The 15,465-nt window shown below is 45.3% G+C and overlaps 1 protein-coding gene across 3 annotated transcripts in view; it reads right to left on the reverse strand.

Moving 5' to 3' along the window:
• The window catches only part of LOC147438958 (bacterial hemolysin-like protein), a 66,952-nt gene extending 54,170 nt beyond the window's left edge, over window positions 1–12,782 (reverse strand). For 2 of the 3 annotated variants that reach the window (XM_086484916.1, XM_086484914.1), the window contains exon 1: window positions 12,532–12,782. In XM_086484916.1, the coding sequence (XP_086341042.1) occupies window positions 12,532–12,716 (185 nt within the window). In that variant the 5' untranslated portion in view covers window positions 12,717–12,782. The remainder of the gene's footprint in view (window positions 1–12,531) is intronic. The other variant, XM_086484915.1, reaches the window with a different exon arrangement.
• Between the last annotated feature and the right edge of the window lie 2,683 nt (window positions 12,783–15,465).

Genomic DNA, 15,465 nt, shown 5'->3' on the forward strand with positions numbered 1-15,465 from the left:
ATTTAATATGAGAAAATCATTTGGGTTGGTTAGATATTAGATTTTATGACACTAACACTCTCACTCTCCATGCCAAAAGTGATTCTCCCATTGTCATTCGTGGAGGAGAGGACATTGTTCATTCTCCATCTCTCATTGCTAATATGCAGGACAAGATTGAACGGATTCAGGAGAAGGAGACTCTCTCAGTCTCTTCTTCTCCAAAGCAAGACACACATGATTTGCATGATCAAGATGTGATTTCTCACAAGCATGATGATTTGCATGATCAAGATGTGATTTCTCACAAGCATGATGAGTTGCATGAAAAGGATGTGATTGTTCACAAGAAGGATGATGTGTTAGTTGATGTTTCTTCTACCGAAGCTAACCTCGTTGTAGATTCGATCAATCACGAAGAACCGATCTTGGCTTTCGAAGCGAGGTCCAAAGAACCCCCACGGGACGATTCGATCACTGAAGAAGAACCGATCTTGGCTCTCGAGCCTAGGTCCAAAGAAACCTCACAGGAAGTATTATGTGTTCGCATGATTGATACGCACGCATTGTTCGAGTGTTTCAGTCGTGATCGTTTCCTGTATTTTAGTCAACGTCTTCATGTGATCGCTTTTCCTAGGCATGACATATTGGACGTTGAGCATGTTTCACTCATGAATGAGCACGGATGTATGCGGATTGTTCATGAAAAGCTGAAAAGTATTCATTCAAGGAAGTCACATTCCATGTCTCTTCCTTGGCATGACACAGTTTCCGAACGAGCACATGAAAGTATGAGCACCAAGCATGGGCATTTCCATTGTGATTTGCCACAGTTGATTGATTTCGATCAAACTGAAAAGATTCGATCTCATTATTTGCATGTGTTTGATGAACAACCGGTTGGTCACTCCTCTCTATGTTCATCTACATTGCATACACAGTCTTTAGAGAAGACAAGATTTTTTCCACTCACTTTACATGGAATGGGTATGTTCATGGTTTTGTGTTGGAAATGGTTTCAGGAATTTTCAGCCATGGAGCTTCTTGAAGAAGAAAGAAGCATGACTCTATACGAAGTTGAAGCATCGAAGGAGCCACAGAAGACTTTGTGTCGCCTTCGGCGCGGCCCAAAGAAGCAAGCGTTGCAGACCTTTATGAAGTTCAAGTACCGCACAACCCACGCATCAGAGTGGGCGGGCGAAGAGTCCCTTCCAGGATTCCGGATGCTATTGACGATCTCCCTCGACGCCATGGAGTTCGGTACCAATACCTCACTTTGAAAAGGAGGGGATGTCACGTGACACATCCAACCCTATGTGTCCGTGGACAAGCTACAGCACGACAAGGGTCCAGTCAGTCTAGATTAGAAGTAATCTAGCACTTTTGTGAGTCTATTCGCAGACCGTGCATGCCCAGACACTTAGTGTAGATGCATTTCCTCTGGTTGCACACAGCATGATCATAAGCATTCCCATCAAAATCCTTCAAGGGAATTTTCCAGTGCATTTAGCCTATTTTACCTATTTTTGACATTTTTCACTTATTATTTTTAAGTGACTTTTGTTGGAAAGTAGGTAGGGCAATTTTGCTTAGTTTGTATATAAGCAAACTAGAGCTAGCACTATTTGGCAGAAGAGGCAACAGGAGCCAAGCTCAACGGGCAACTTCTCAACAAGAACTTGGCAACTTCCCTCCAAGCAAGAACCTCCCCTAGCGTTTTCTCCATCAAGCACCCTCGCCTAGATCTGCATCACCATTGCGTTTTTAGCATTTGGATCATCGCCAAAAGACCCCAGATCCTAGCATTTTCTGAAAACTGCAGCCCTAGCGTTTTTGAACATTCCTAGCGTTTGCAGATTTCAGCCTTGGACAGTTTTAGGCAATGTTTTTAGCAATGAAGCATCTGCCTATTCAGCCCCCCAAAGAGTAGCAGATTCAGCCCGGAAAGACCATCAGTTTTCAGCCTAAAGAAGCCTCAGTTTTCATCCCTAAACCTGCAGATTTTCAGCATCAAAGACCCACCGAAAACAGCCTCCAAATCAGCGTTTTTGGACTAGTCGCAGATTTCAGCCCATACCGTTTTTGGACAGCAATAGGAAGAGTGCAGATTTTAGCCCTTAGGTCGGTCTCGTCCTCACCATCGTCATCACCGACATAGCCTAGACTTGCATCAGTCTCATGCATTCCCATTGTACCAGATTGTGCAATCATAAGTAGACCACTCTCGCCGACGAGAGTGGGGCCTTCGGAGGAGGGTTTTACGTCTCTGGTGTCGTATCTCTCTTCTCTCTCTATCTCTCAGTCTCATACACTTGCACGCACAGTGTCCATTCACTTTGTTTGTGATCATAGCATTCTCTCATTAAGAACGGAAGGCTCTACCTTCCATAAGAACAAAAGGAACCTTGAGCACAGTTCGGAGTACTCATCTTGAGCAAAGCGCAAACATTCATTCCGCTGCACCTAACAGAATGATTGAAAAGTGTTGTTTTTTTACTCATGGCCGGGACCCTTGTGGTTATTTACGGGGGGAGTATTGTTGTTGTGACTCTCGGCCCGGACCTGGATGGTTATGCGGGAGGAGTATTAAGAAGTTTGAGTAGTGGTTACTCTCAGCACCTCCAAACGACTCATGCTGCGGTCTGGGGGGCGTTTGGTTGTAAAAGGCCTCTATATCTCCCGGCCCGGACCTTTTTAGGTTATGTGGGAGGAGTGATGAGGGAGTCGTTGAATATCTCCCGCCCCGGACCTTGTTAGGTTATGCGAGAGGAGTGTTCATCGGCGGCTTTATGTTTCTATGTCTTGTAACATGCATATGTCAGCATTTGTGTTGCATTGTGATGTGCCAACCAATGAATATTCCTAATTGGATGAGATTGCTTGGGTATGTAATTTTAGTGCATCAAGACACCCGTGGAAGGTCAGTACGGTTTGGGTGTGATGGCTAATTTTACTACGACGGAATATCAAGAGTTCCGATCTGGACGAAAGGAGAAGCTAACTCCTTGATAAAAACAGCCGAAAGGAGAAGCTAACTCCTTGATCAAAAGAGCAGAAAGGAGAAGCTAACTCCTTAATAAAAAGAGCAAACTGATTGTCCCTCGAAATGACCCTCGGAAATTTTTGAGCTAACTTGAGTTGTTTTGCAGATATGTTGTAATCGCGGACAATTACTCTCTTTTAAGAAGGGGAGATGTAACAAACTGCTGACGTGTCGAAACCCTAATTCTGTTGAAACCCCAACCCTAAAATCAGAAACCCTAATTCTGCCCGAAACCCTAATTCTGCTCAAACCCTAACCCTAAAATCAAAAACCCTAATTATGCCCAAAACCCTAATTCTGTTGAAACCCTAACCCTAAAATCAAAAACCCTAATTCTGCCCAAAACCCTAACCCTAACCCTGATTTGCTGACGTGGCGGGTTGACACGTGGCCTGCTGTACGTACACCAGCGCGATTTACGAAAAGCTGACAGCTTTTGGCATTGCTTTTTGGACCAGGAGCTTTTGAGTTTTGAAGGCTCTTCACTGTAATTGCTTTTTAGGCCAAGGGCCTTTAGATATGAGGTTAGGGCTCATTCTCTGGCATGCTTCCTAGAGAAGGTGCAAAGTCTTGGAGTACCGGCTTGTACTGTGTTGATGCAGTATAACGAAATACCGAAAGGGGCACCAAGGTTTGGGGCCAATACTCTCTGGGGTAGAATTCCGCCACTCCGTGTCGCATGTCGTCTCTCTCTATTTCAGTTCAGTTGTTATTTGAAGTGCTTAAAGCTGTTCAGTCTGTTCTTTTCTATTGGCGCGTGGTGCCCATCTTGTGACACGATGATGACGACGACAAGGTTCTTGATGGAGTCTATGTCGACGACGATGATGACGACGACGGGTACTACTAGGTCTATGTCGACGAGATGATGTCGACGTATTGATGGGTCTATGTCGACGACGATGATGTCGACAACGAGGTATTGATGGGTCTATGTCAACGACGATGATGTCGACGACGAGGTTTTGTGGATCTATGTCGATGACGAGGTACTATTGGTTCTTCTGGGCTGAAAACTCTAGTCCTACTAGGCTATGAGAAAAACGCCAAGGGCTGGGTGGTGTTGTAGGTGCTGACTGGTAATCCTCGCCCCTGATGTCTTCTGCCTTCTATTGACGCCCATAGGTTGCTTATATAGGTGGAAATGCCTGAGTTGGGCAGCCATTCCAACAAGGGTAAATGAAACGTCTTTTATTAATAAAAAGCACTTTTAGAGGTGGTTCATGCATAGTAAATGCCTTAGTGTTGTAATGGTATATTGTGCAAGAGAGGGTATGCAACTATGACCGGCCTGGGCATGCACGTCCTGCTAGAGGCTCACAAAGTGCCAGGCTCAGTCCCAGGCTAATGACTCATGCTAGACTGTAGCAGAAGCATGTCCACGTAGCGCAAGTGAAGTGCGCACGTGACATCCCTACCTGTTAAAGGTGAGGCACAACTGTAACGAACTTCTAAATTTGGATTCTTTTCTGTTCTTCTGATGCTGAGTGCGTCTGATCAATGTGGATGCATAAGCCAATGAAAAATCTTCCAAAGAGGTGGATACTGTGGATGTAGGTCTTTTGCGATGTAAACAGTGACCTCGACGACGAGGTTCTGTGGATCTATGTCGACGACGATGATGTTGACGACCAGGTACTATAGGTTCTTCTAGGCTGAAAACGCTGGTCCTTTTGGGCTGTGAGAAAAACGCCAAGGGTTGGGTGGTGTTGCAGGTGCTGCATGGTACTCCTGGCCCCTGATGTCTTCTACCTTCTATTGGCGCCCATAGGATTCTTATATAGGTGGAAATGCCTGGGTCGGGCAGCCATTCCAACAAGGGTAAATGAAAAGTCACTTATTAATAAAATGCACTTTGAGGGGTGGTTCATGTGTAGTAAATGCCTAAGTGATGTAATTATATACTGTGCAAGAGAAGATATGGAACTATGACCGGCCTGGGCATGCACGTCTTGGTAGAGGCTCACAAAGTGCCAGGCTCAATCCTAAGCTAATGACTCATGATAGACTGTAGCAGAAGCATGTTCACGTAGCGCAAGTGAAGTGCACACGTTACACCATTCCTCCCACATTGGGAGCGCAATTCAGCCCCAAATCTTCCCCTTGGTGGCCGTCTGCAATCCCCCATCGAGAAGGATCCAAAGGTGCATCAAATCAGCCCCGAAGATGCCTCGTCTTGAGGAGTTACCGCGGCAAAAGTCATCATCCGAGTCTATAGAGTCTACATTTGAGGTATTGCATTGTGTGTACATTCCATTTACGCAATTTAAAGCAAATACCACAGGGGGGCCCTTGAGAGGGATGGTTGGGACCCCATCGAGTGTCGTTCTCTTCTCTCTCCCTCTACACATCTCTACCGCACTCTCTCATTCTCTCTAGAGTAAAGATAAAAGGAACCATCATTCAAGCTAAGAGCAATCACTAACACAAGGAAAAGAAGTAAAGGTTTTGTGGAAGTGTAAAATCTAGATCGTCACCATTTCAATTCCGCTTCACCTGACATGGATAGTGGTCCTTCCTGGACTAGGAACCAGTTACAGTTAGCTCGAGCATTTTTACAGTGGGGAGACGGTCTTCTTAGTTCTCCCAGATTTGGTTCCAGGTTCCACAGGTATATTTTCGTTTGGATTCACCTCCCTTGGTGATCCAGCTACACACGCAGAGACTATTGGAGAGTTATTACGTTTATCAATGGTTCGAGTATTCTCCCTTCAGAGGGCGATGTGGCACCAGCTTGGGAGTCAGTTTCCGCGAACTACTTCCTTACAATTCTTGTGGTTCCATGTGCAACGAGCAGGATTGACATCCTATTTGGTGGCTTTCTACAGCACCTTGTTCCTCTGTTGTAGAGCTTGGTAGCAGGATCTTCTTTTTATCTTGCCGTGTTAGTTGCAGTCTCCATATTGATGTGTGTTCCACAAGTATATTTTCATTTGGATTCACCTCCCTTGGTGATTCAGCTACACACGCAGAGACTATTGGAGAGTTATTACGCTTATCAATGGTTCGAGTATTCTCCCTTCAGAGGGCGATGTGGCACCAGCTTGGGAGTCAGTTTCCGCGGATTACTTCCTTACAATTCTTGTGGTTCCATGTGCAACGAGCAGGATTGACAGCCTATTTGGTGGCTTTCTACAGCACCTTGTTCCTCTCTTGCAGAGCTTGGTAGCAGGATCTTCTTTTGATCTTGCCGTGTTAGTTGCAATCTCCATATTGATGTGTGTTCCTTTCTACTGGATGTTTGTTCCCAATTCACTTTGAGATTGGGGTGATACTCCCTCAGGATTTGTTCCAGACATTTGAAGATCAGTTACAGTTTCACTCTTAGTTCCGATGAAGTTCCTTCAGATACAATTTGCAGTTCATCATTCTATATGGTGGTTGGTCCAATTCTTTGGTTCTACGTCGTCAAATATATATTTCCTTAGTAGCCTCGGTTGTCCCATTCCTGCAGCAGCTTGGAGAGTCTAGCATGTGGTATATGATCAGAAGTGGAGATTTCCGGCTCTTTGCTCAAGGGTGGAGCACTCTAGAGTTGGAAAATGATCTGGATACCAGTAGGCTATGCCTTTTACCCTCACTTCTGATGCATTCTCTTGGAGCGATCAGCAGTAGTACCTTCTGCAAATGTTGATTGTGCGACTTGTGAGTCAGTTTGTCACGTGACACATCCAACCCTATGTGTCCGTGGACAAGCTACACTACAGCAGGGTTCAGTCAGTCCAGTCAAGTCTAGATTAGCAGTGATCTGGCACTTTTGTGAGTCTATTCGTAGACCGTGCATGCCCAGTCACTTAGCAATAGATGCATATCCTCCGGTTGCACACAGCATGATCATCAGTATTCCCTTCAAAATCCATCAGATTCAGTCAGGGGAATTTTCCAGTGCATTTAGCCTATTTTCCCTATTTTTGGTATTTTCACTTATTATTTTTAAGTGACTTTCCAACAAAAGTAGGTAGGGCAATTTTGCTAAGTAATATATAAGCAAACCCAAGTTTGCACTCAATGGCAGAAGAGGCAGCAGGAGCTCCCCGCTCAACAGGCAACTTCTCAGCAGAACCCGCAGAACACCCTCAACCTTGGCGCTACCTCCCCCATTGGCTAGCATTTTTGGTTTTCCAGCAGTACTTCCCCAAAATCCGGCATTGCAGCCCTTGCATGATCGCCATCATCTCCCAAGTCCCCTAGCGTTTGCAGATCCACCCAATTTGCAGCAGAAGTACCAATTGACCTAGCGTTTTTACTAACGCTCAGCCCACAGTCCAGCGTTTTTTTATTTTCAGCCAAAACGCAGCAGAATATGCAGCGTTTTCAGCATGCTTGATCAGTAGCAGATTCAGCCTAATTGGATGCAGAAGAACCCCCATTTTCAGCCCTCGATAACGCAGCCAAAACAGTCCCGAAATTCAGCAGATAGAAGACCACAGATTTCAGCCATCAAGTCGTCGTCGTCATCACTGTCGTCGTCACCAGCATAGTCCCAGATTGCATCAGTCCATTGCATTGTCATTTTACCACTTTGTGCAATCATAAGTAGACCACTCTCACCGACGAGAGTGGGGCCTTCGGAGGAGGGTTTTACGTCTCTGGTGTCGTATCTCTCTTCTCTCTCTATCTCTCAGTCTCGTTCACTTACACGCACATTGTCCATTCACTTTGTTTGTGACCATAGCATTCTCTCATTAAGAACGGAAGGCTCTACCCTCCATAAGAACAAAAGGAACCTTGAGCACAGTTCGGAGCACTCATCTTGAGCAAAGTGCAAACAATCATTCCGCTGCACCTAACATTGGTATCAGAGCTTTGGCAGTGTTCTATATCACTCAAGGAAAGAACCACAAGAATTTTTTTGCTTGTTGAGGTCGCACGAACCCAAGTTCGCTTGGGCGTGTCGATTCCTAATCGTGTTTTGTTGAAGAGTGACACGAATCCCAAGAGCGGACCGTGCACTTAGCGGCCGGCCAATCGACGTAAGGTGGGAAAAAGCAACCTTGGTGTGAGCGCAAGGCCGCCAAGGGGTGCGCCCACAGAAAGGAGTAGAACTCGAGTGAAGAGAAGATCCTTCTCAAACGCGGTTTGCAAGCCAAAGAAAACCTTAAGAACCAAGACCCGCAAGAAGCCAAGTTCCTCGTGAACTTAAGAACCCAAGAACCCACAAGAACCAACGACTTCAGAATGATCATCACTCGAAGCGGAATGGATACTTCGCTTGGAGGTGATGAGCATGAGAGAGGCGAAGAAGAATTTTCTCCATAGGAGGTTTTCCCGACCCTCCCCCTTCACCATCTACGACAAGGATTGCGCTAACTCCTATGAAGGAGTTGGACCAGGAAAGAAAAGCAGAAATAGAGAGTGAGCACAAAGAAAGAATGGCAGCCATAGAGCGTAACTACACAGAAAGAATGGCAGCCATAGATCGCGAGAACAAAGCAATCAGGCAAGAGATGTTGCGACTCTTTTCTCGAATGCAGGCACAGATGCAACACGATCAGGAAAAGGAGACTCTCTCAGTCTCTTCTTCTCCAAAGCATGACACACAGGAGTTGCATGATTATGAGAAGCATGATGAATTGATTGATAATGATAAGCATGATGATGATTTGCATAATGATTTGGATGCCAATGACAAGCATGATGATTTGCATGATCAAGATGTGATTTCTCACGAGCATGATGATTTGCATGATCAAGATGTGATCTCTCACAAGCATGATGAGTTGCATGAAAAGGATGTGATTGTTCACAAGAAGGATGATGTGTTAGTGGATTCTTTTTCTAGCGAAGCTAACCTCGTTGTAGATTCGATCAATCACGAAGAACCGATCTTGGCTTTCGAGTCGAGGTCCAAAGAACCCCCACAAGACGATTCGATCATTCAGGAAGAATCGATCTTGGCTCTCGAGCCTAGGTCCAAAGAACCCTCACAGGAAGTATTATGTGTTCGCATGATTGATACGCACGCATTGTTCGAGTGTTTTGTTCGTGATTGTTTCCTGTTTTTTAGTCAGCATCGTTATGTGATCCCTTTTCCTACGCATGACATATTGTACGTTGAGCCCGTTTCACTCATGAATGAGCACGGATGTATGCGTATTGTTCATGAAAAGCTGAAAAGTATGCATTCAAGGAAGTCACATTCCATGTCTCTTCCTTGGCACGACACAGTTGTAGAAATAGCACATGAAAGTATGAGCACCAAGCATGGGCATTTCCATTGTGTTTTGCCACAGTTGATTGCTCTAGATCATAAGAGAAAGATTCGATCTCATTGTTTGCATGTGTTTAATGAACGGGTTGTCACTCCGTCTATTTGTTCATCTACATTGCATGCACAGTCTTTGAGGAAGACGAGATTTTTTCCACTCACTTTACATAGAATAGGTATGTTCATGGTTTTGTGTTGGAAATGGTTTCAGGAATTTTCAACCTCGGAGATTCTTGAAGAAGAAAGAAGCATGACTCTCGACGAAGTTGAAGCATTGAAGGAGCCACAGGAGACTTTGTGTCGCTTTTGGCGCGGCCCAAAGAAGCAAGAGTTGCAGACCTTTATGAAGTTCAAGTACCGCACAACCCACACATCAAAGTGGGCCGGCGAAGAATCCCTTCCAGGATTCCGGATGCTGTTGACGATCTCCCTCGACGCCATACAATTCGGTACCAATACCTCACTTTGAAAAGGAGGGGATGTCACGTGACACATCCAACCCTATGTGTCCGTGGACAAGCTACACCACAGCAGGGTTCAGTCAGTCCAGCCAAGTCTAGATTAGCAGTGATCTGGCACTTTTTTGAGTCTATTCGTAGACCGTGCATGCCCAGTCACTTAGCAATAGATGCATATCCTCCGGTTGCACACAGCATGATCATTAGTATTCCCTTCAGAATCCATCAGATTCAGTCGGGGAATTTTCCAGTGCATTTAGTCTATTTTTCCTATTTTGGTTATTTTCACTTATTATTTTTAAGTGACTTTCCAACAAAAGTAGGTAGGGCAATTTTGCTAAGTTAATATATAAGCAAACCCAAGTTAGCACTCAATGGCAGAAGAGGCAGCAGGAGCTCCCCGCTCAACAGGCAACTTCTCAGCAGAACACCCTCAACCTTGGCGCTACCTCTCCCATTGGCTAGCGTTTTTGGTTTTCCAGCAGTACTTCCCCAAGATCCGACATTTCAGCCCTTGCATGATCGCCATCATCTCCCAAGTCCCCTAGCGTTTGCAGATCCACCCAATTTGCAGCAGAAGTACCAATTGACCTAGCGTTTTTACTAACGCTCAGCCCACAGTCCAGCGTTTTTTTATTTTCAGCCAAAACGCAGCAGAATATGCAGCGTTTTCAGCATGCTTGATCAGTAGCAGATTCAGCCTAATTGGATGCAGAAGAACCCCCATTTTCAGCCCTCGATAACGCAGCCAAAACAGTCCCGAAATTCAGCAGATAGAAGACCACAGATTTCAGCCATCAAGTCGTCGTCGTCATCACCGTCGTCGTCACCGGCATAGTCCCAGATTGCATCAGTCCATTGCATCGTCATTGTACCACTTTGTGCAATCATAAGTAGACCACTCTCGCCGACGAGAGTGGGGCCTTCGGAGGAGGGTTTTACGTCTCTAGTGTCGTATCTCTCTTCTCTCTCTATCTCTCAGTCTCGTTCACTTACACGCACATTGTCCATTCACTTTGTTTGTGACCATAGCATTCTCTCATTAACAACGGAAGGCTCTACCTTCCATAAGAACAAAAGGAACCTTGAGCACAGTTCGGAGCACTCATCTTGAGCAAAGCGCAAACAATCGTTCCGCTGCACCTAACACGGTTGGCTTGAGGAGATTCTTGTTAGAGCTCAATTTACTTTCAGCGTACAGCATTGTACTTCCCAGACGTCTTTCAAAGGTAGCGGTTGGATGGTAAACTGGCAAGGTACTATTCGAACTCAGAGTTATGTAGCAAATATCCTCGTCCACAAAACCCTCTCTTTACAGTTGCAGATTGCTCACTCCCACTACCTGGTCCGACTTCCTTTCTGGGAGCTGAGAGAGGCATCTCTATGGATTCATCCGGTCGGTCCCAGTTTCTCCCAGGGACAGGTGTTAGGGAGTGAGGGTTGCCTTGTGGCTGTGCTCGGCCAATGTGAGGTAGGTTTCTCATGTCGGGTTGTGTCCACTGTCTAGCCATGTTTAGCTCAAGTTTTGACTTGGTTCCATGGCTATGTAGCCTTCTCCACCCCCTAGGCATTTTTCCCTACCAGGTCATGGAGATATAGGGCTCGGTTGGGTAGGCTATGGCAGCCCATATATCGGGGGGGGGGGGGGGGGGGGGGGGGGGGGGGGGCATGTGCATGCAGCTCAGCCTCAGTGTGGGCAGCCCTTTGAGGCCAACAATCGGTGGGCAAGAAGAGGGGGCAGCCCAGCGTTTTTGGGCAGCAGGCAGCCAGCCATTTTTGGCATTTTTCGCCTCTGCACAAGGAGATGCAATGCTTGGCGATCACCTCTACGGTGCAGTGCTTTCTCGCGGCAACCTCCCGCAAGCCTTGTGATCATGCAATGGCAGGGATTCTCATCCGAGATCCAGATCCTCATCTAAATCTTGCCAGAGGAGGTGCACCAGATCTATGCTGTTAGAGCATGTAGGAGGTGATATCCATGACGAGACCGTGCCAGTGGTCTCGTGTGCAGGAGCAGTTGGCAATGTCACTAGCAGTCATAGTTGAGTGCACCTCAGGTCTATCCATAGGGCATGTTAGTTCCATGCCGGACCACCCTTGGTCACTTGTATGAGCAAATTGTTATCAACATGGAGACTCTCTCTCTCTCTCTCTCTCTCTCTCTCTCTCTCTCTCTCTCTCTCTCTCTCTCTCTCTCTCTCTCTAACTCTAATGTCCTGTCTCTTTCTACCTTAGTGATCTCTCTTCTCCACAAGTGTGCCTCATTCATGTGTTTGACATTGGAGGTGTTCTAGATCGGAGTCGAGGTGCCAAGAGGATCACGAGCCAGTTCTTGTCTTCATTGCATCTTCCGCTGCCACCTTTGACAACTTTCTCAAGGAAATCCTAGAAAGGTTTATAATTCAATTACACTCACAAAATGCAAAATATTGTGTTTGGATAATGATCACCTATATGCCCTCGCAGTCTAAGTAAACATGGCACAGTAGTTCTTTCTTTCTACTAAAGGTCAAAGAACATTCAGTGACGAGGAACCAAGGAACCACATAGTAGCACAACAGAGTAAGAAGTAATGTTATGTAAGTGTAATATCTCGTTCTCTGTCAAGTTCAACATCTGCTGTGCCCAATATCTGGATATGGAGTCCTCAAAGACGCTCCCCTTTCCTTGAGCTTGAATCATGAAAGTTCCAGTCTATTTACGATCTGGTGCTTTGACAGGCCTAGTGGGGCTTTCGATCTATTTTTCAAGGGCCTTCCAAACATTTATCATCTACATTGTGCCGTATCACCTTCACCCAAAACAAACTACGATGCTCTGCGGTAAGCAACAAAGACTCAAACCTGGTATCATGGTGTGCAAGCAAAGCCGACGGTGGAGAAGCAGTGTAGCGACGCAGGAGCAACTTGCAACTGTAAGGAATGTGGGTAGGCTGTTTGCAGGTGAGGTCGACGAGGGGTAGAGCTCCCACGTGAGCTGCGCCGCCAGCCATGCCAATCCTTGCTGCCACTTTCACAATCACAATCATTCACCGAGCCAAGTGACGAGGTTACGTGCAGCCTCGTCACTAGATGGCAAGGATATATGGTCCACAGGGGATCTACGGCCTAAATTTGGGCAGTGAGGCGGCTTTAATGTCAGCCGTGGGATCAAATAGTGAACTAGGGGTGAACTAGGGGCAGATAAACTAAGGTGCAATCATGTGTCATGTCAAGATGGACAGCAACATGCACTAACGTGGTGGTAGGGCATTTTTTTCCGAAGTTCATCCCTAGTTCACCACTCGAACAGACGGTTGAGATCAAAGCCGTTTCGCACCCCAAATTTGGGCCTTAGATCCCCCCTCATTGACCCCGTGTAAGATAGTAATGAAGTGTAGAGCTTGTGTGTGTGTGTGTGTGTGTGTGTGTGTGTGTGTGTGTGTGTGTGTGTGTGTGTGAGAGAGAGAGAGAGAGAGAGCCAATTGTATCTCTCATCATAACAACACAGAACACACCAAAAGACACATGCTTGGAGAACTTGTTGTATGCATAAGGCAAGGGGGGTTCTTGGTATTCTAGACATGGAAAGAATACATGCTTGGAGAACTTATTGTATGCATAAGACAAGGGGGGGTCTTGGTATTGTGGATATGGACAGCGTAAATCAAGCCCCCTTCTTGCTCATCTTAAATCAGCATGTATGTGTGCGCTCTTCAATGCATTTTTAGATCTTTAGGCTGCTTACACATCCCATGCCCAAGATTGGGTGCACAGACATGGAACCCATCCGGCAAAAGAGGATTGGATGTGCAGAACGGGCAGAGGACATTAGCGTGGGTAGCCGTGACTTTTTGCCCAAGCTCAAGCGGGGATGGATCCGACAGCAAGGAGAAAGCTGTGTCTCCAACCAATACACTACACAGGCATGCTGACAGAAATGAAGAGTTTTTATTTTCGATGCGTAAAGCATGCATGCCCATCTTGAAAAGGAATGTTCATGCAAAGCTTTGGTGTATATTTAGCCTTAGTTAGAAGCTTTATTTTTAGTTCTTCCTTTATACTCTCTCCAATGAAATGTTGCCAAGTGGCCACTCTCCCCATGCTCCACTGTCCAAAACGTTCTTACACAATCAAGGTAAAGAATGGTAGAGAAAATGGCTAGAAAGTGGATAGTCAAAGCTATGGAAAGTAAGGATTTATGTGCCTTCTTAATCAAAAGGCACATACCTAACTTTATTTTGTAGGAGTACAAGGTCTGATCCAACCTCTCAATATGGGATATGATCACTACCAAGTGGAAAGTAAAACCAGTTGGAACCACTGTCTCTACTAGAATGTGGAATGCTTGGTTCACAATTAAAGAAGGCTTGCATTTAATCCAGAATGTTTTACTTTATTTTGCAGGAGTACAAGGTCTGATCCAACCTCTCAATATGGGATATGATCACTACCAAGTGGAAAGTAAAACCAGTTGGAACCACTGTCTCTACTAGAATGTGGAATGCTTGGTTCACAATTAAAGAAGGCTTGCATTTAATCCAGAATGTTTTACTTGACTTCTCTATTTTGTGCCAGGACTCTATCTAGATAAGTTGGTGTGCCAAGAAACATGGTAGATCACCATCTATCAAAGCACACAAGTGTTTCAAAGCTGGAATAAAAACTTGGGGAGGTATCCAAAGAAATGGGATCTAGTTAACTCCAGAGCACATCACTAATCAATTTAACATCTCTATTCGCTGTCTTAATGAAATTTTGTGCAGGTTGGAGCACTCGAAGAACATCCAAGCTCAAGTTGGGCTGAACATAGCAAGAGTATCACTCTAGATAACATAGCAAGTAAGGCTTACAAGATATTATCCTGCATCCCAAACTTTGATGAAGAGCTCATGAAGAATCTTAGCAAGAAATAGAGACTCAATTGGGCCTCTAAACATTTGATATAATGGAAACGGCCTATGAACTTTGAGAGTAGCGAAATTAGGAAAATTAGAGAAAGCACTTTTGTGAGATTACTTTGTGAGCATAGAGTGTGAACTTAATTGATGGTAGCAACATAAACATAGTACTTAGTTAACTTGGCATGAACAAGACTTTTCCAAAAGAGAGAATTTAGAGAACATGACAACAATTGAGGATCGGATTTATGTGGAGCCGTCCCCCCTACAATAGGCATTTGTATTATAGATTCTCCCATCAAGAGAGACTTGGTACATTACAATCTTTGTGTTCCTTGTGACCTAGGTGATGCAATGAAGATGGAAAGCTTCATGCATCACGAGCATAATATCAACTTTGCAAAAAGCATTAACTATCCCAAGCCTCAGTCCCAAGGCCTCAAACACCTTCGAAGGTGGAGAGAGCTAGCAGGGAATGAGGGTAGGGAAGAGGAAGAAGAAACATTCCATAGAAGAAAGAAATAGTTACTCACTTATCATCACTCTTCTTGCTAGCATACATAATAGCATAGTAATGAAGATGGAGAAGATGACAAGCTTAAGCATTGAAGAATGGCTCTTGGTTTGATTTGCATTCCATAGCCAAGAGTCTTGGTGTAGGCTCTCAACTTCTCTACTTACTTGGATAAGGAGATGGAGCTCTTTCACTTTGCACTTCACACAATGAGAGTGTGTGTGAGTGTGTGTGGGAGAGTATACCCTCCAAGCTAACCCCCTTCTTGCTTTGGTCGACCCCCCCTTGTAGCTCATATGCTTGAAGCTCATTGGACCCTTCCAGGCCTAGCCAATCACCTACAAGAAGCATATCAAGCAACAAGGGTAGGCTTAGGACAAGTGT

This window comes from Adiantum capillus-veneris, chromosome 16 (genome assembly GCF_014529385.1).
Source record: "Adiantum capillus-veneris isolate H3 chromosome 16, ASM1452938v2, whole genome shotgun sequence".
Taxonomy (NCBI): domain Eukaryota; kingdom Viridiplantae; phylum Streptophyta; class Polypodiopsida; order Polypodiales; family Pteridaceae; genus Adiantum; species Adiantum capillus-veneris.